This window comes from Vespa crabro, chromosome 7, assembly GCF_910589235.1.
Source record: "Vespa crabro chromosome 7, iyVesCrab1.2, whole genome shotgun sequence".
NCBI classification, from domain to species: domain Eukaryota; kingdom Metazoa; phylum Arthropoda; class Insecta; order Hymenoptera; family Vespidae; genus Vespa; species Vespa crabro.
This window is the reverse complement of record NC_060961.1, coordinates 8,444,057-8,464,056: the sequence shown is the minus strand read 5'-3', so window position 1 is coordinate 8,464,056 and position 20,000 is coordinate 8,444,057. Positions and strand designations below refer to the sequence as shown.

At 37.1% G+C, this 20,000-nt stretch overlaps 1 protein-coding gene and 1 long non-coding RNA gene across 3 annotated transcripts in view; one reads left to right on the top strand and one right to left on the bottom strand.

The window, feature by feature from the left end:
- The window catches only part of LOC124425480 (muscle segmentation homeobox-like), an 11,232-nt gene extending 3,092 nt beyond the window's left edge, over positions 1 to 8,140 (bottom strand). The window contains exons 1-2 of one of the 2 annotated variants that reach the window (XM_046965853.1): positions 7,599 to 8,140; positions 6,240 to 7,379 (exon numbers count right to left, since the gene is read on the bottom strand). In XM_046965853.1, coding sequence (XP_046821809.1) covers positions 6,240 to 7,185 — 946 coding nt within the window. In that variant the 5' untranslated portion in view covers positions 7,186 to 7,379; positions 7,599 to 8,140. Of the gene's footprint in view, positions 1 to 6,239 lie in introns of both variants that reach the window. The other variant, XM_046965852.1, reaches the window with a different exon arrangement.
- Positions 5,066 to 8,686, top strand: LOC124425481. Its single transcript, XR_006942512.1, has 2 exons — positions 5,066 to 5,127; positions 8,129 to 8,686. It is a non-coding gene; the product is annotated as an uncharacterized LOC124425481 (long non-coding RNA).
- The last annotated feature ends 11,314 nt before the right edge of the window (positions 8,687 to 20,000 follow it).

The window sequence follows — 20,000 nt, the reverse complement described above, 5'->3', positions numbered from 1 at the left end:
AAAAGAAACAAAGATAAAAAATTATAATAAATTGAAATTACAGCTCATTATACAGATACTTTTTCAGTTCAAATTTAATATCTAATATAGTTCAAATTTATCGTACTAGTCTGAACATAACTTAAAAATTTTCGTATTCTTTAAGTTGTTCTAAAATGACCTATAGTGTAATCTACGAAGATAGGGAATACCGCAGGATGTCGTAATCATATTTACGATAAAAAGAAGTAAAAAAATAAGTAAAAACTAACAGCAAACCAATAAACAAAGATAATCAAAATAATTTTGTCTTTTGACCGATCAAAAAAGTATAGAAAAAAAATAAAAAAAAAAAATTTACGAAAGTAACATCGATTTTCTGAAATTACTCCGTAACGCGCGTACAGTTACCCGGACAAATAAAAGAAATATTTCCAATTAACTAAATCGCAGAATAAAAATCGAAAAGAGTGGAAGCGGAAAGGAAGAAAAGAAGAAGATATTTCCCTTTCCAACATCCGCCAAATTCTTCATAAAAGAAAAAAAGAAACAGAAGAAAAAGAGCAATGATAGAAATTTTATTCGATAACAACACGTGTTGTTACAACTTAAAAGATTAGAAAACAATATGGGACACAATTAGCTCAATCAAGGGAAACGTAGGACAAGAACATTAGGATAGGGGAACATAGAACAACAGGTTGTTCGGTCTTAGAAACGTAACTTGGAACGAGTTCGAAGGTGTGTTCCTGGGCACGCCGTAGGTGAGAGACGAGCTGGAAAGAGAGACCCCAACCGCAATGTCCTGTTTTTGCTTTCGGAAGAGAAGGATTTTAAAAGAAGGGAAACGCGCCCGTAGACTATTATTTTTCTTTTAAAATACAAGCATCAGGCCAAAGTGTTTCTTCCTCTCTACGTGTTTCTTCGGATAAGTCGATTCATAATTTTTCCGTCGGGACCGCGCCGCAAACTGGCCTCATTACGTTTTTGTCGATCGACCGCAAAATTCCGGCCCCCAGTTTATACCACGAATCCGTATTGTTTCTGTTTATAAGGCCTAAAGTTTTTCTTCTTCTTCTTCTTCTTCTTCTTCTTACTTACTTACTTACTTACTTACTTACTTATTTCTTCCTTTTTATTCTTCTTTCAAACACCCTTAGCTTTCGCTTACACGCTGTCTTTTCTTTCGCCGGATGAACGAACAACAACAAAAACTGTTTTTCCAATCTACACGGAATTATTAGTTGCAACAATAACAACGGGGGCCCCTCCCGCCCATTTCTCAACCTCCACCCTATCCACGTCCTTCTTTCGTTCCCTTTTCTTTGCCTGTCCCTTTTTGTACTCTTTCTTCTTTTTATTTTATTGTTTTTTTTATATATATCTTTTTTTTTATTCTTAATCAATCTTGATAAAAACGACGAACTACATACTATACCTCGATCGTTAATCGTGAGAAAATGATTGAACGCATTTACTATTATATCGTTTAATTGACAAATAAGACTAAAGGGATACAAATTTTTATTTTTTTTATTTTTTATTTTTATTTTTATTTTTATTTGTTTTATTTTTTTTTTTCTTAAATCATGAGAATTTTTGTACTTCTTAAAAAACTACAATCATTTTACGTATTATATACTCCTACGTAAGTATACGTCTATGTGATATATTTTAAGTATGTATGCATGTACCTAAACTTTGTTGTTTCTATTATATTAAATTGATACTTACGAATGGATAAATAAGTAAAAAAATTGAAAGAAAATCAGTTTTCTACCATTGGATCACGATCGAATGGCAATGGTAAATAAATAAGTAAGTATTTACTTACTTGTAAGATACGCCAAGTAAGTAAGAAAGTAAACGCGCGGTGCTCCGTCAACCACCATTCCCGATAAATTACTCGGCAGAAGAACGTTGCAAAATCGGCAAGAGACAAACGCGTTTCTGTCCGCGCGTACGAGCCCGCTACTTAATCGTTCCGTCAGCGTGCTATTTAGTAAGGCATAAATATGTATGCCCGCGTCTACCTGAGTCTCATCTTGAACGAAATTTATAACTATGTATAACAACAATTGAAATAAAAGAGTATATATATATATATATACATACACATCCATCCATATACACATATATGTATGTATACATAATATCCAAAATATGTCATATATATATATACACATATACAGAATTGAAATGTAAAGTACGTGTGTATACATATGTACGTGTACGTATACGTATATATATCATCTTCTCTCTTTCTTTTTCTCTCTCTCTTTCTCTCTCTCTCTCTCCTTTTTTCTCTGTCTCTCTTTTATATTCTCTTTCGTTCTCTCTTTTTTTTTCATCGTAATCGATTTCCATGACACACGTATGAAAGATTCGACAAAAGAAATGAAAAAAAAGGTAGAAAAAGGCGAGTAATACGCGATTCGCCAAAGGAGATCGCTTGTTGTTCGAATCGTATGACATGAGAGTGATAGGAGGTGGAGGAGGAAGAGGAGGAGAAGGAGAATAAAAGGTGGGGTCTCGGGGGAGAAGAAGCTGAGGATGATGGTGAGGGTGAGGGATGTAAGAAAAAAAGATGGAAGAGGATTCGAACAGCGAGGAAAGACACACCAGCGACAGGAATGTAGGACTACTGCTGTAGGTTCTCCATCTCCCTTCTTCCTCCCTTTTACTCTTCTATATCGTTCTCCTTCTTAAGTATATATATATATATATATATATATATATATATATATATATCGGTTATATTCCACGAGATTTGTCTCGAGACAATTGACAGATTTGTAGAGGTGAACGGCTCTCGTCGACGTTCTAAGTTGATGCCATGTTGCGGTAAAAGGAAGGAGAGTGAGAGTAGTAAGTATGTGAGAAAGAGAGAAAGAGAGAAAAAGAGAGAGAGAGAGAGAGAGAGAGAGAAATCTATACGAAACAAAAGAGGCAGGATCGTCGTCGTTTCTGAATTTCAAATTCGACAGGCACCGTCGCTAGCACCATCAACCAACCCCCTTTTCCCCCTACACTTCCTCCTCTTCCTCTTCCTCATCCTTCTCCTCCTTCTACCGTTTGGCCTCTTTCTCTTCGTCCTTAGGTTCCTTTTCAAAGGGACATCCTTTACTCTCGATCCTTTTTCGAATCCCTCTTGCTATAAGAGAATCGAGGATTCCATCGTACAGGAACAAGAGGACTTACGATCCGTCGCCGTCGCCGTCGTCGTCGTCGTCGTCGTCGTCCTCCCCCTCTCCTTCTTCCTCTTCCTCCACCTTCTCCTCAGCCTTGTTGTAGTATTCTCGTCCTACTCCTCCTGCGCGTTTGTATACTCTTGTGTCTTCCTCTTTTCCTCGATTGGTAAGAGGAGGTTGGGAGAAGACCCCAAAGGGTCCCAATTAGTCTCAGAATTCGCGGATCTCTCTTCCTTACTCTTTGCCATGCTTTATTTTCTTTTTAATCTTTTTTCTTTCTTTCTTTCTTTCTTTCTTTCTTTCTTTTTTTCCTTCTTCCCTTCGTTCCACTCTTTCCAACAGCCGACGGAGGTAACAAAAAAGAAATATGTGAAAAAAAGGACAAACAAGATCCGATTTTAATCCAAGCGAACGATCGAGTACAGCCATTCGAAATAATTAACTGATGCCGTTCAGATAGGCAGTAACGAGAAGGCAAAGATGATCCAAGACACAATCGATTGAAAGAGAGAGAGAGAGAGAGAGAGAGAGAGAAGGTCTCTCTGCTTTTCTTTCTTTGTTCGATTGCATAACGATCGACCACACGAACGACGATCCTCCATGGTGATTATTCCTCGATCAATTCGATCGAAGAAAAGATTTCAAGATGGATCGTTCCATTGAATAAACCAGTACGTCACGATCTTTCTCTTACTCTCTTTCTCTTTCTCTCTCTCTCTCTCTCTCTCTCTCTCTCTCTCTCTCTCTTTCTCTCTCTCTGCAATTGTGTGTGCAAGTTAATAAAGAAGCGAACTCAACACGAATTTCAGTATTTTTAGAATTTCAAGAATCTCTTGTTTTCAATATGGCGGATCGACACGCGTTTACATCTTTCTTTCTCCCTAGACTCATTTTTTAAAAAGTGTTTTTAAAAAGTGTTTCATATCGTTGTTTAAGCACTTGAGTGCCACTTCTCCTCGAAATTCGTAAAATGAAAAATGTTAGAAAGTTTGTAAAAAAGAGAGAGACAGAGAGAGAGAAAGAGAGAGAGCAAGAGAGAGAGAGAGAGAGAGAGAGAGAGAGAGAGAGAGTGAGAATGAGAATGTGAAAAGTTTTCTTAGGCGTAAATATTCTCTATACCAGACGCCATATTTCAATATTATGTTTTACTCCCTCTCCCTCTCTCTCTCTCTGTCTCTCTTTTACTCTCTCTTTCTTCATCTATCTTACTATCTGTCTTTTTCTTTCCTTTTTTGTATTCTTTGGTTTTTCAAGGGAAAAAATATTATGATAATTATTCTAATAGTATGTAATATTACCACAATATTATCGTATTAAATCGGAACAGAGAATTAGAGAAACGTTAATTAATACAAGTTATTATTATTTACCGAAAGGTCGGGCGATTTTAACTTAAAAAAAAATGAAAAAATGAAAAAGAAACAAAAATAAACAAAATAAATAAAGAAAGAAAGGAAAAAAGAATAACAAATATTAACATATTTAATGATACATATGTATATTAACATGTTTTACGTTGCAAGAAATTAATTTTAACGCGTGACACTCTCTTTCCGTGTAATATGTCTTATATAATGTTATCTCTAATATATAGTCACATAAGATTTACATAACATATTCATTCACATCACATATCAAAACACATTCATTCGTCAAAATTCTTATCTTTTAATTACGCTTCTCAAAGGAGAAAAAATAAAAAAAGAATATATATATATATATATATATATGTATATATATATATATATATATATATATATATATATATATATATATGTATATATATATAATACTATAATATAATTGTATATTATATATACATATATATATATATACATATATATATATATATACATATACGTATAAATATATATACATAATACTATTTTAAGAAAATGCAGTACCGTTCGTTACGTTCAATCGTGTTCGACGCGAAGCGACGGTAGGCTATCGTAAGGTAAGAAGCGAAGGCAGCCATTAGGCGAACCAACCAATCAATTTTCCAGCAGTGACCTTTCGATTCTTACCGGAAGCACTTTCTTGCTCTCTTAATCGAAGCTCATTGTCTCGATCCTCAAATTCGAAACTCAGATAGGCATATATGCACGATCACTGAACGCTTGACCTCGCCCTCTTGCCCTTCCATTTGATCTCAGACAAGTATTCTGCTCGATCAATAAACCCTGACCTCAATAATTAATACAAACGATGTGATACTCTAGCTTCAAATTGATAGTCCGATTTTTTTTTATCTTTCTTGTCTTTTTTTCTTTTATTTTCTCTCTTCGCCTTCATTTTTACAAGAACGATGACGTTCCGTGTTCCTACGTTCAAGTTCATGCATTCGTGTTCTCGACAATTATTAATACAATGTTTTTTCACCGTTTTTGATTTATCGTTTCAATTAATACCGATCGATTAAATGAATTTTGTACACGATATTATATTCAACTATCATCGATTAAGCGTTATGCCTTATATCTTAAAAATTGTCGATTGAAATTATTTTCTTGGATATCATGTGTCCGCCTACAAATTAGACCATCGATCTCCGCATACATTGCATACGTAGTTGATTCCATTCATTCCTTGAAAACGACTGCTCGTACTTGTAGCAAAAGAAAAAAAGAAAAAAAGAAAAAAAAGAAAAAAGGAAAGGAAAGAAAACTGTGTAAATCCTATAATCCCAAAAAAGCTGTACAACAACGAGATCCTCGAATAATGGCTGGACGAACTAAAAGGACTTTTCAAATTTATGATGTGCCTCGTTTCGTATTCATAAAAGAATTCAAAGAAGAAGAAGAAGAAAAAGAAGAAGAAGAAGAAAAAGAAGAAGTAGATGAAGAAGAGGAGGAGGAGGAAGAGGAAGATGAGGAAGAAGAGTGCAATTGGAACCGATCCAAAGTTCAAAAAGGATTCAGAAATGGAAGGTCCAAACGCGTTTTAGTGATCCTCTTCGACTAATTGCGTATGATCGCGATCGAATTCGGGATAGATCTTGAAATGTAAGGAAATGATGGAATGAGATAATAAACGCTAAACGAGGAAAATGATAAAGTGTAAACTTACCGTTTAATGGTGCATGATGACCAAAATGAGAAGGAAAAAATGTAGCCGTGGCAGCAGCCGCGGCAGCAGCAGCAGCAGCAGCCTGATGTCCGGCGCCCCAAACGGCAGGATGAAGACCAGGTGGTATACCAGGAATGGTTCCTAAAGTGGAGAAACCACCGACGTAAGCTGGAGTTGGCCTAACCGGTGTTGGACTTGATGCGTGTTGTTGAAGATCTTCGACATCTACCAGACTATTTTCATCGTCGTCATCGATATCTTCGATCTCGGAACACCTTGACCTTCCTTCTTCCAAAGAACTACTTCTTGGCGACTGAGAATCAAAGTCTTTCTGCGTATTGCTTGTTGTTTTTGGCGATGGGGCTGAACACTTGATTAACACTTGATTATCCGCAGATATTGGCGTGTCGTTATTATTGTTGTTATTATTATTATTATTTACGGTGGTAATGTTAGTGGTGGTGGTTCTGATCCTATAGTCGATCGTCCCGTAAGACGTATGTCTGTCCGTTGGCGATTCTAAACCCAATTCGACGTCGGTGTATCTCGAGGGCGGTGTTCTAGTTTCTGTTGTTATTCCTGGCGAATCGCAAGTGTATTGAGGCGTCTTAGCTTCTAGATTAGGCGACGCCGATAAATTATACCTATTCGTTCTAAGATCACTAGGATATTTCGTAGGTGTGTTAGAAGTTATGGGTACCGTAGTAACGTGATCTTGTCGTACAGGCGAATAAGAAGAGATGGGCGATGATTCTAACGAGATCGTCGAGATGTCTTGCCTAGTTGTGGTCTCTGGTGACTTTCTAGTGTCTGCCAATAATGCAGCAACGGAGAAACTCAATCTGTGTGCCGGTCTAGGACTAGGTTGCGGTGCTTGTGCCTCGTCGGCCGATCCTGGACTGGTCGATGGAGGCGTCACCGGCGAGGTCATCCTTAGTACTGTCATTCTTAAACCGTGATCGTAATTTTCACTTTCCCTCAAACGTAATTTAGACCTTCAGGCCTTTCAATAACTCATTAAAAGTCCTCATAAACTTCCTCGTATTTTCTCGTGTTTTCGTCGGATTAACGAAATAGTCGTTGAATCATCGAGGATCGAATATCGAATCAATCGAACAGTTCTCACGATCTATATATCACCTTAACAAATCACACTAACTCTAATACCTTACTATATCGGACGAAGAGAAGAAGAATAAAAAAAGAAAAGAAAGAGATAAGAGATAGATGGATAGATAAATAGATAGATAGATAGATAGATAGATAGATAGATAGATAGATAAACAGATAGATAAATTGGTAGATATATAGATAGATGAATAGATACAGATGATAATATCGTTTATATAGTTCTATTACGTTGTCACTCGTTTTGACAGCTAAGTTGAGGATCGACGATCGATGATGATCACTGATGAGCTGACCTAACGAACAGCCTCCGAACGAGTCGAGCTCTCCGTGTAGACTGACTTTGACCATTCTGCCAACTCCAAACGGACTTTTTCCTTTTGCGCCCTGCAGCAACTGGATCGAAGGTGGGGGTATCGACGTTCGTGGAAGGGAGAGGGAAGGAGAACAAGAGAGCGACTCAGCGACCGAGCGAGAAAGAGTGAGACAGAGAGTTACTCGTACGGGGAGCCAGAACGAGTGATGGAAGGGGTATTTGAGGTAGGGGTGAACAAGAGAGAGAGAGAGATAAATAGATAAAGAGAGAGAAGAAAAGAGAGATAGAGAGAGAAAGAGATTAAGAGAGCAAGAGAGAAAGATAGAGAGTGGAAACAGGGCGAGGCTTCGTTCCATCAACGGAGGCTTTACTAAAACGGCTCCGCCTACTTGTGGACGGAGTTTATGCTATCAAACCGAGACTAGCTATATGAACATTTTTCCAGCATATACTCGATTCTCTCATGCAAATGCGACTGCACTGGGTTCAACGGGTTAGAGGGAAGGTGAGGAAGAGGCGGCAAGGGAGGATGGTGACTGGAAGGGATTAGAGAGCGAGACGTAAAGAGGAATGTGTTCAGAGAGAGAGAAAGAGAGAGAGAGAGAGAGAGAGAGAGAGAGAGAGAAAGACAGAAAGAGAGAGAGAGATTTAATCGGCCAGGCTTGCCTTCCTACGTCGGAGACGGTAATGAGCGTAATTGACCAATTAGGCTTGGCGATTAAGAAAGAAAGGAAAAAAAAAAGAAAAAAAAACGAAAGAAAAGAAAATGAATATTAAGACTAGGGCGAGGGGAAATTTTGTCGTCAAGGTCGCCTTAACCTCTATCCTCTCTTTTTATTTGTAATTATCGACTGAGGAATTAAAGAAAAACAACAAGAATAGTTTAAAACGTTTCATTCGTTCAAAATGAAAATGGAATTTCTAAAAATACGAACATGTATTATATAATTACAAGACAGTGACAGCTATTTGTAACGTTCATAATCAAATTATGTGTGCTTAATTACTGACTTATTCATGTATACGATCAAACTTCACCTCCTTACCTCTTTCTCCTCCTCCCTTCGCTCCTTTCCCAGTTGGCCGTCCCCCACTCTAAATGCAATCGACATAATAATAAAGCTTAACGATCGTTCGGTAGGACCCTTAAACGTGGCAACCGTAAACCCTAATCGACACGATAAATCGGGAGATCCCGTCCCACGATCAGAAAATTACATATCTACACGTATACGTCGAACCCCTTTTAACGGCCGTCAAAAAGGCTAAACGAGAATGATAAGAAAATTATACGACCGATAGATTTACCTACTTACTTAAGTACTCGTTTTATCACGCGATCGTTAACAAAAAGAAAAGAGAAAAAAAAAATTCGTCCCAATTCCTCGAAAAAGTTTTCGGTTTTTTGGTTGTTGTTCCTTCTGTTTTTCTTTTTTTTTTATACTGGGGCAAAGAAAAAACAAAAAGAAAAGAAAAAAAAATAATACGATGAAAGGAGAGACGAACTTCATTACTATGGATTTGGACAGACACAGAAAGAGAAAGAGAGAGAGAAAGAGAGAGAGAGAGAGAAAGAGAGGAGGTTAGGTGGAGAGAGTTAGGGCCTAGAGGGTGTTAGAGGGAGGACAGGTGGAGAAATATTGATCGGAACTCGACATCGAGTGGTTTTCTTTATCTCCGGCTCTATCTCTCTCTCTCTCTCTCTCTCTCTCTCTCTCTCTCTCTCTCACTCACTCACTCATTCTCTCATTCCATTCTCGTAGAATAAAAACAAGCAAGGTCCCTCCCTCCCTCATCGTCTCCCACACCTTTTACACTATCCATTGCTAAAAATCGAGATTTCTCACGAGCTAACTTCTATCCTCGTTCGTTTCGAGCAAAAATACCTACCACTGTAGTTGTTATAACAGCTACATATAGTAGCAGCCTTTCGTCCGTCATATTTACGGTGGCACCCACGTCACAAACCGGCTAACTTTGGCGATAAGCAAAAACAAATGAGTCTCGATAGAGAGAAAAAGAGAGAGAAAGAGAGAGAGAGAGAGAGAAAGAGAGAGAGGATTGCTGTTACTGTTGCTATTGCTGTTGATATTGCTAGTGTTACTGTTAGTATTCCTGTTGGTGTTGTTACTGTAACTGCTGATGTGGTGATGGTGATGGTACTGCTGTTGCTGCTGCCGTTGGGTTAGTGCAGCCAGTGAAAGAGACAGAGAGGGTGCCGATAAGCCGTAAACGAATAAAACCTCGGTGAACGTTCTTCCATTTGTGCGGGAGAATTGGCTCTCGCCGTAAATTTCATCGCGCGAACTTCCGAGCTGTTGTCGGCGGACACAACTGAGCACTACCTCTCTGACACCTCTCGTCACTGTTTCCCTCTTTCTTTCTCTCTCTCTTTCTCTCTCTCTCTCTCTTCCTCTTTTTCTTTCTTTTGCACTTGATATTTCTTTTTTTCCTATCTTCTACAGCTCGTTTATCGATCGTGTAACAAATCAAAGGACTTTTTTGAACTGATGGAGGTACTCGAAGGGCCTTGAGATATGTCTGGGTGTGTGTGTGTGTGTGTGTGTGTGTGTGTGTGTGATATATTCTAGGAACGGAAGGATAGACTTTGATTAAAAGCTCACCCCGTACGATTGTTCTTCGCATCTATCCAATGAAAATCAATCAGTAAATATTCGGTATATATAGGTGTATAGATAGGTATGCACTTTTGTATATATGTATGTATATATGTATATAGATCCAAAAAATTGGAAAAAAAATTTCTTAACGTTTTTGAATACGTCTAGATATATGTATATATTATATTACTGTATTATAAAATAATTTATTAAGATTATTAATTACGAAATTGTTCAAAGAATAAACGATAAATGTTTATCTAACAATTAATTACTTATTATTTATTTTATTATTATCTTATAATCTTTTCAATCAATTATCTTAATTAATTAGTATTCTCTTGAATCAATTTATATCGGTATCTGTATATAATTATTTCTGCAAAACTACGAGAAAAACAAAAAGACAATGAAAAAAGAAAGGAAAAAGTTACTCTGTTCCGTACTAAAATAAATTTAATTCGTATACACAATTACTTACTTACTTGCATATATAAGTAATTAGATTTTTCAACGGTGCAATACAAACATCAAGTCGTCATACTTAATTTTCCGAATGATCGGTTTTTCTTTTGTTCTCTCAACTCTATTTAAAAAAAAAGAATATTAAGAACGTTGAAAGACTTGTCCTACCTTCCAAAAAAAAAAAGAAAGAAAAAGAAGATATGCCTCGTTTTATTTACTATTCCCGACAATAGAATTTATACGACGGAATATTATAACGTTGTGGCTTCGACTATTTATTTCGTAGTCGAAGTCGATCTGCGAAGAAATCGCGAGTGCAATAAAGGACGCTCATAAAGAGTCCCCCCGTAACAAAGCAAACTACGCTATCTTTCGTTACTCTGTGGCATTAACGTTTACAGGCCATTGACTTTCGAATTCACTTCCGCGAACGCATCAATCCACGCTTTTCTCGCTTGATAAATTCGCCTTGTCCGATTGCAGTCACCGTAACTATTACAGAAAGAGAAAGAGAGGAAAAGAGAATATGAGAGAGAGAGAGAGAGAGAGAGAGAGAGAAGAGATTAGAACGAACAGAAAAAGAAAAGTTAAAGAACTATATATATATCTATCGAGACAATGTCAAATCTTTCTAAGATTTTACATCCTTACTCTCAATCTCTCGATCTTTCAATTTCTCTCTCTTTCTCTTTCTCTCTCTCTCTCTCTCTCTCTCTCTCTCTCTCTCTCGATCTCTTCAATCGATAATATCTTTCGTTCGATTAATTTCATGGGTCGTTCGATTAGCAGTTAATTAAAGTCGGCCTATAGCTTTACCGTTCTAATAAGGATAAAATGAGAAACGTTTAACTTTAATCGACATTAGGTTTGATTCGACGATAGAAAGGAGATCGGTCGGAATCGAGCGCCGACCTGCTTTTCTTTCTCGAGATCGTTAGGAAGGAGATATCGTTGTAGAAAAGTTAGCTGCGTTTGCAATCTCTTTGCTATCATCATGGGTCGTCAAGAATAAGGAAATAATATTTGTTGTCATCCTCGATTCTTTCTTTCTTTCATTCCTTCGCTCTTTCTTTCTTTCGTTCTTTCTATCTTTATTCTTTTTCTTTTTTATATTTTCTTTTATCATTTTTTTATTTTTTTTTTTTCTAATTTTTCCACTTTCTTTCGTGGTTTTTTTCTTTTTTTTCTTTACCCCCTCATCGAAAAGTTTCATTTCCTAGACGTCGCTCGTAAAGTCGACTTGATTTCATTCGATTCGATTCGATTCGATTCGATTTGATTTAATTTGATTTGATTTGATTTGATTTGATTTAATTTTTAAAAATAATCGAGAAGTGAAATTTAATGAAATTCAATAGATCATCCGATGGGAATTTCTGTTTAATTTTATCTATTCGAATTTTTAACAGGAAACGAGGAATGTTTTCTATTAACGGAAGCGGAAGTGGTGTCGTTTGTTAAAGATCGTATTCGTAATAATTAAAGAAGGCAGAAGATCGAGAGTAGTGAACTTGACGTTGCAAAAAGAATGAGAGACTGAGAGAGAAAGAAAAAGAGCTGGAACGAGAGAGAGAGAGAGAGAGAGAGAGAGAGAGAGAGAGAGAGAGAAAGAGAGAAAGAAGGAGAGAAAGAGAGAAATAGTCCAATTTGGATGGTTACCACGGCAAATGATACGTTAAATAGATAGGACGGACGAGCGGTGGGGAAAGGCAAGCATAATGAGGACCACCCGCTAGCTTAGCAAGACCAACCAAGTTTGTACACCGTATCTACTCGGTGTACATACATCTACGTAAATATATATTGTATTTACGTATATACAAATGTACGTATGTACGATGAAACGCAAGCATATGATTTCTCTTTTTCTCTCTTTCGTCGTCGTATGTAGAACACATAAGTAAGTAAATACTTATCTATACATGTAACTTGTGAAAGTTACGGGATCTAATGGATATTTTAATCATTACGTATTGTACGTGATAAATTTCATTAAAGAAAAAGAAATTGACCGGATAATTTATTAAATATGTCTATCAACATAGATCAATCAATTGCGAATTATCGAACGTGTATGATCGATGAATTATAAAAAAATGTTTTTATATAAAATCAAAACAAAATTTATTTATAAATTAAATTAAAAAGAAGTAGAAGAAAAAACTTACTAGAGGATTGATCGATCTCGCGCGTGATTAAAAAGAAAAAGGACCATGATTATTTTTTTTTCCTCTTCTTATAAAAACAATTTTCAACCTGTTTCTGCTAAGGGACACCCCGTAGATAGTTTTCTCGTTTAAACGCCATGATTCGTACGTTAATTATTAACACGCTCGCTATATTGAGCATGAAAACAGTATATTTCTTTCGGCCGGCAGAGAAAGATCCAAGTCAAATTGGCGTTAAAATTGCAATCACGGTGGTCCGTTCTTCTTTCCCCATCATCATCATCGTCGTCGTCGTTGTCGTAGTCGTAGTCGTCGTCGTAGTCGTCGTCGTCGTCGTCGTCGTTGTCGTAGTCGTAGTCGTCGTAGTCGTCGTCGTCCCGACGGTGTCATCTCTCTTTTTCTCTTTCTTACACACACTTCCTCTTTCTCGTCCACGGAATTAGATCGTCTATTCTCAGAAAACTCTCGCTCTTGCGGTCCCCTTAATACATACGACCGTTTAGAGGGACACGAATATTTTTTTTTTTTATTAAACCTCTCCTACCATCACTTTCCTTCTCCTACCGCCCACCTCTCTACAAAAAAAGCAAGAAAAAATTTCTCATTTTAACGATAAACGAACTAGAAAAAAGGGATGGAGGACCAAACGATCATCCTCTCTCTCTCTCTCTTTTTCTTATCTCTCGATGATTTTTTCCATTTGATGATTAGAAAAAAAGGAATGGAGAACGTCAGATAAAATGAAGACAGATAGGGATTATAAACTTGTCGAGAAAAAATAGAAAAGAAGAAGAAGAGGAAGAAGAAGAATGTATGAATTACGAAAATTGAGCGCTCTTTTTCTTTTCTTTTTCTTTTTTTTTTTTTATTAGAATATAAATGTCAATGGCAGAAAAAAATTGCAGGAAAAGAAAAGAAAAAGAAAAACAAAGATACGTACGGACGCAAAGAAGAGGGGAGAAAAAGGAAAGAAATCTGTCTCTCTCTCTCTCTCTCTCTCTCTCTCTCTCTTCCTCTCTCTCTCTTTTTCTCTCTCTTTTTCTTTCTCAAATTGATCATTAAAAGTTGAATCATTTGAAAGGGACAACGGGTCCACCTCCGCCTACAGCCCCATCCCCACCCCTACAACCCTTACGAACAGATCAGACGTTATTTAATTAAGGATTTCGATTTGACAGAGCTTCAAACTTGATCCGATTAAGAGTTAGAGCATTGTTAAACATTTATCAAACGGATGATTTTTTATATACTCATCCCCTCTCCCATCCTCCAACATCCATCTCTTCCCCCTCCCCATACCACCAGGATCTCCTCCTATCCCCCATTAACGTAGAAACGATAATCGGCTTGCAGTCTGGGAAACTTTTAAAAGCTCGATTTCGATGAAAAGAGAAAGAGAGAGAAAGAGATAGGTAGATAGATAGATAGATAGTTAGATAGATAGATAGAGAGAGGGAGAGAGAGAGACAGACAGAAACAGAGAGTGGGAGAGGGGTGTAGGTGAGGGAGAAACAACGCAGATAAAGCGATTACGTTCGGCTATTATCTTCTCCTCGAATAGGGAACGTTTGGAATCCCTTTATCAGAGAGCAAAATGTGCAATTGCCCGTAATCGAGGAGGGAAACGCCATTATAGTTTAATCAGCGACGCTAATTATCACTGAGCAGCGATTGTCGCGATATTAATTCGTCGAAGTTATAATGATTATATTACTGTCATCATTAATATCATTATTATTATTATTATTATTATTATTATTATTATTATTATTATTATTATTCTTATTATTGTTATTTTATTACATTTTCTCTAGTATGAATGCCACGATCCATTAAGTGATTTCGCAAGGACGAATTAAATATAAAAGTAAGCCTTGTGAGATATCATACATAAATTGTTCGGTGTAAAGCGGATTATTATTGTTATTGTTATCGTTATCAGGTATTATAGATGAAAGAGGAATGAATATTTTATGTTGCATTACAACGGTGCGAAAAATTTCTCTGTTTACTCTTGCATCTTCTTTTTTTTTTTGTATGTAGTCAAAGTTCTTTTATAATTTATAAAATCAATACTTTTGTGTACAATAATTAATGACTTGTCAAAAATACTTGTCAATATTATTCTACAACGTTCTGTATATATTTTATATATTGACATCGTATACTATAAATAAAAAGAATAGATACTGCATATAAAAATTATTTTTCATACCTACAGCTAAATTTTTCATACCTATAGCTAATTCGTATGTAATAACATACGAATGAAATTAAACGATGGCTCAAGGATTAGTTTCTAACGAATAAATTCTATTAAAGATGATTAGTTCCGTACTACTTTAAGTAACTAACTTAAGTAAATAGTACCTTAGTTACAATTACAATACAGTACCATTTATAACTAATGAAATATCCTTTATACAAGAAATATCTTTGTATATGATCGGCCTATGTTATGTTACCGGCGAAGCATTGCACGTCACAGTTCGTACACCAATACTATGAAAAACCGTCGTTTAGATTATTGTATATATATATATATATATATATATATATTAGGTACAGAACATAACACACATACATACCTACATGTACGCACTTTACGTTCCTAGCATACATGAGTTGATCGCTTTTACACAAACAACGCTACGACGAACGGGAGTGTTTGCTCGTTTGTTTCAGATTTCTGCCAGGAAATTCTCTCTTTCTCTTTCTCTCTCTCTCCCTCACTACACACATACATACAAACATATACACACGCATAAACACGTATACGAAGCGCTTGAAATTTAACACCCACGCGGAGAGAATCTTTTCGCGTGTGCGTCGACCGTAAGCGACTTCGTTTCCCGCTTTTTGCGAGGCTCGCGTTGCCAATAATTGAATATCGAAACTGGAATGGCGTGGATGCTGTGGAAAAGGATGAAAAGAGAAAGAGAGAGAGAGAGAGAGAGAGAGAGAAAGGGAAAGAGTGAAACATGGAAGAGAGGTGGAGATCGCGGAAACGGAGCGAAACCCTCGTTGCTGTTGCTGCGTGGCGTTCTGGACCAACGAAGGGATGAGAAGAAAGGTGAGAGAAAGAGAGAGAAAGAGAGAGAAAGAGAGAGAGAGAGAGAGAGAAAGAGAGAGAGAGAGAGAAAGAGAGAGAGAGAAAGAGAGAGAGAGAGAGAAAGAGAGAGAGAGAGAGAAAGAGAGAGAGAGAGAGAGAGAAAGAGAGAGGACGAATGGAAAGTAGTAGTGATGGTGGTGAGAGGAACAAGGAATGGGTAGAATAGGGTACGGCACGACACGGCGAAAAGGCGTGCGCGCGAGCACAACCGCGAGATGGGGGAGAAAATCGATATTTTAATTGGACAAAATAATTGGAACGAGCGAACGAATGGAAGATTCGTATCTCCTGCGTACCCTTTGTGTATTGGCGAACCTGTGAGTCTCATCTATCCCTATTTCTCCCCCACTCAATATACATACCTCCCCTCTCTGCTCCGCCATCGCCAATCTCACTTTGTTTCTCTCTCTCTCTCTCTTTCTCTCTCTCTCTCTCTCTCTCTCTCTATCTCTCTTTCGTTCTCTTTTTCGCTCTTTCTCTAATCTTTCAATTCTTTCCTTTTTATCGATCTCTATCTCCTATTCCATTCAGCTTTTCTCCAACTTTCTTTGTAAATAACTTTCCTTTCGGATTATTTTTCTTTCTTTGCTTTTTTTTCCTTTTTGTTTTATTTCACCCTTGTTAAAGCAAAGAAAAGGTCTAATATTGGATCATCGTGTAAACCTCTCAAATTGTACTGTACATATATGTATAAGAAAAAAAAAAATATATATATACATGTACACATGTATATGTATATAATATCTTTCTCTTCTTAGCATCAAATGATACGAAGAAAATCAATAAAAATAATATCAACGATCATGAGGAAGGGGAAAAAGGAGACGATGGTGGGAGAAGGCGGAGGAAGAGGAGGATGAGGAGGAGGACGCGTGGACAAAAGATTTAAGGAGTCGTGGCCAATTACGTCGGGCGCCCAAATATTTTCGCTCGGATTTCGTCTCGCGTGAAATGGACCGTCGCGAGCGCCAGAAAACCGAAGGAAGAGCGAGAAACTGAAGGAATATGTCGAGGGTTAAAGAGAGAGAGAGAGAGAGAGAGAGAGAGAGAGAGAGAGGGAGAGAGGGAGAGAGAAACACTTGGCTGGGTTCTCGCATAGTCTTCTCGACACCTCCACACGTGTTCACCATGCGTAGCTAGTTAGAAGCACGAAAGGCGCCAAGCACCGGCTATCAATGACGTATATGTATACTTGTTAGCTCTTAACCAGTCTCCTCTTTACTCCTCCTCACTTCTCTTCCTTCTCCTCCTCCTTCTCTTCGACTTCCTCTTTTACCTCAGACCTCTGATCGTATCCTTAAAGTTAGTTTCCTAATAGTTCATTTGTTTTTGTTCCTCGGTTTCCGGCCCGAAAAGAAAAAAGAAAAAAAAAACTCAGGCGGGAAATCATGAAGGAGAAGCTAATAGGTGATTATTTCGCCAAACCAACTCTCAATTAGACATTCAAAGGGATCTTTTTTAATTTTCTTTTTTCTTTTTTCTTTTTTCTTTTTTCTTTTTTTTCCCCTCCACCTCTTTTTTCTCTCCCTCTTCGTTTTGTTTTATCACTAAGTCGAACAATTATTTTTCCTTTACCCATTTATTATCGTCGTAAATATACAAATAGGATTTGGAATAATAATTGGACAATGTCAGGTCATAAATATGAATAATTATTTTGGTTTCATATTTTTAAACGCTTATTCGTTTCGATATTCAAAAGAATTTCAATTGGACAAATATCTAATTTGTTATGTTTATTTAAAATAAATACTATTTAACACTTCGTTAATCTCATTGTTATCTTTCTTGATTCATGACTTCGGATGTATCATATATAAAAAGAAAATGTATGCATATCGTGTGTAAGAGAAAAAAATAAAAAATCCTCTACGTTATCAACGAATATATTGTAAGGAAAACAAATAAAAAAAAAAAAAAATAATAATAAAAAATAAAAAAAATAATAATAAAAAAAAAAGAAAGAAAGAAAAACCAACTTCCTCCACGACATGAAACAAGTTTTCGAGTCCTAATAGATATACTATAGGTAGGTGAATGGCGTTCGTTCGTTGCCAGCAGAATTTCACATTAAATCATCGTAAACGACGAGGCACGAAAAGTTCGTGCTTGTCGTTTGTTACGGCATTCGATGATTTACAGCTAAGTCGGTAAGAGCGAGTAAGCTAAGTACGAGAATGAAAGAAAATCAGAGCAAGCAAGAGAGAGAGAGAGAAAGAGAGAGAGAGAGAGAGAAAGAGAGATTCTTCTTCGGCATCCAAGTGATCTCTTCTCGGCTCCTGGCGAACGCACGAGCGTGCGGCCTCTTCAAAAGCGAGAAGTGATTCTCGAGAGCTGAGTAACGAGAGTCGTAAAGGCTCGCTTAGGCTCATTGAAAGTAGAAAAGACTTTTCACACGGCTCGAGGGTTTTGGGAAATCATTAATATCTCTCAAGACAAGTAGAGGATCTTTCTCTCTCTTTCTCTCTCTCTCTCTCTCTCTCTTTCTCCTTCTTTCTCATTGAAACAGTACTCAAGGCGCGAACGTCGCGATGTGCCGGCACTTAGTGTCGTTTCCGCTTGGAAAAGCTTTTCCTCTCTTTCTCTTTCTTTCTTTTTCTCTTTCTCTATCTTTTACACAGCAACGATGCGATGCGATGCTTTTTAAGATCCAACGTGCGATCGACGAGATTTATTGTGTGTTTAGATCGTTGCTACCGGCTGCGAGGAAGGATCATAGAAGTTGGAAATGATATTTGAGAAAGGAAAAAAAATTTTACTTTACCCCGACTTTAAGATGACGTTATATGTAAGTATGTTTGAGATAATGTTTTACGAAAAAAGGGAAAAAAAAATTTCGGATCTGACGACACATCGAAGTAAGTTCTCCGAGAGAGGGAGAGACGGGGGCGGAAAGAGAGAGAGAGAGAGAGAGAGAGAGAGGCAAAGAGTGAGAGAGAAAGAAAGAAAGGGAGAAAGTAACTTTGTGAAATTTATAAAAATCGATTCGGATTCAGTAAATGTCCATAAGAATATCTTTTTAAAGTGCTGCCTTGATAATCGAAAAAGAAAAGCTGTATCGAAACGATGCCACTGGAACTATTATAATAAAATACGCAGGCTCAATACTTATCGTCGTTATACTATATATATGTATGTATGTATATATGTATATATGTATATATAAAAGAAAAAGAGAGAGAGAGAAAGAGAAAGACAGAGAGATCAAGAAAAAGAAAATAAGTAAGAGAAGAAAGCGGCAATAAGGGAATGAGAGATTAAAGAAAAAAATAAAAAGAAAAAAAGAAAGAAGATAAAAAAGAAAATGCAATGATACCAGTAGCGTATTAATCGAAGGAAAATAATTAGGCGTTTTCGTTAACGAGGATTCTGACGAACGAGGCGTCGCGTTTAACGTATACATGAAATCCTGAAAGTTTCTCTCTCTTTCTCTCTCTCCCTCTTATGTACACATATACACATACATACAAATACAATCACACACACTCGGACGCATCGTCGTCTCGTGTTTTCACGAATTTCATGGACCGCCCTTCGAGAGTCGGCATCTCGCAAATTGCACCTGTCACGAGATGTCGTAATTAGCGCTCTCGCTCGTTCACTGGTACGGTCCCCTTAATGCGTTTTCGAAAAAAGCGCGTTTGGACTTTCGTTTTTAGATGCACGCTATGTCTTCTTGGTTGTCCGAGGGAACCGAAATCAACGTCACCGCGACGATATTTATTCGGTCGTATACGAGATAAAGAACTTAGGCGTTGCTTGCATGCTTGCCTTTATCTTACCTTAGGCCACCATTGCTTTAACTTCCTTTCTCGAATGACGTATTATCGCGCGAACAGGATGACGATCTTTATATACCGATAAAACTGGAATTAAACTTTAAGATAATGGGTAGAACGACGTTGGAAAAAATTCGAAGGTAAGATACTTCAACGTCCAATGAATTTCTTG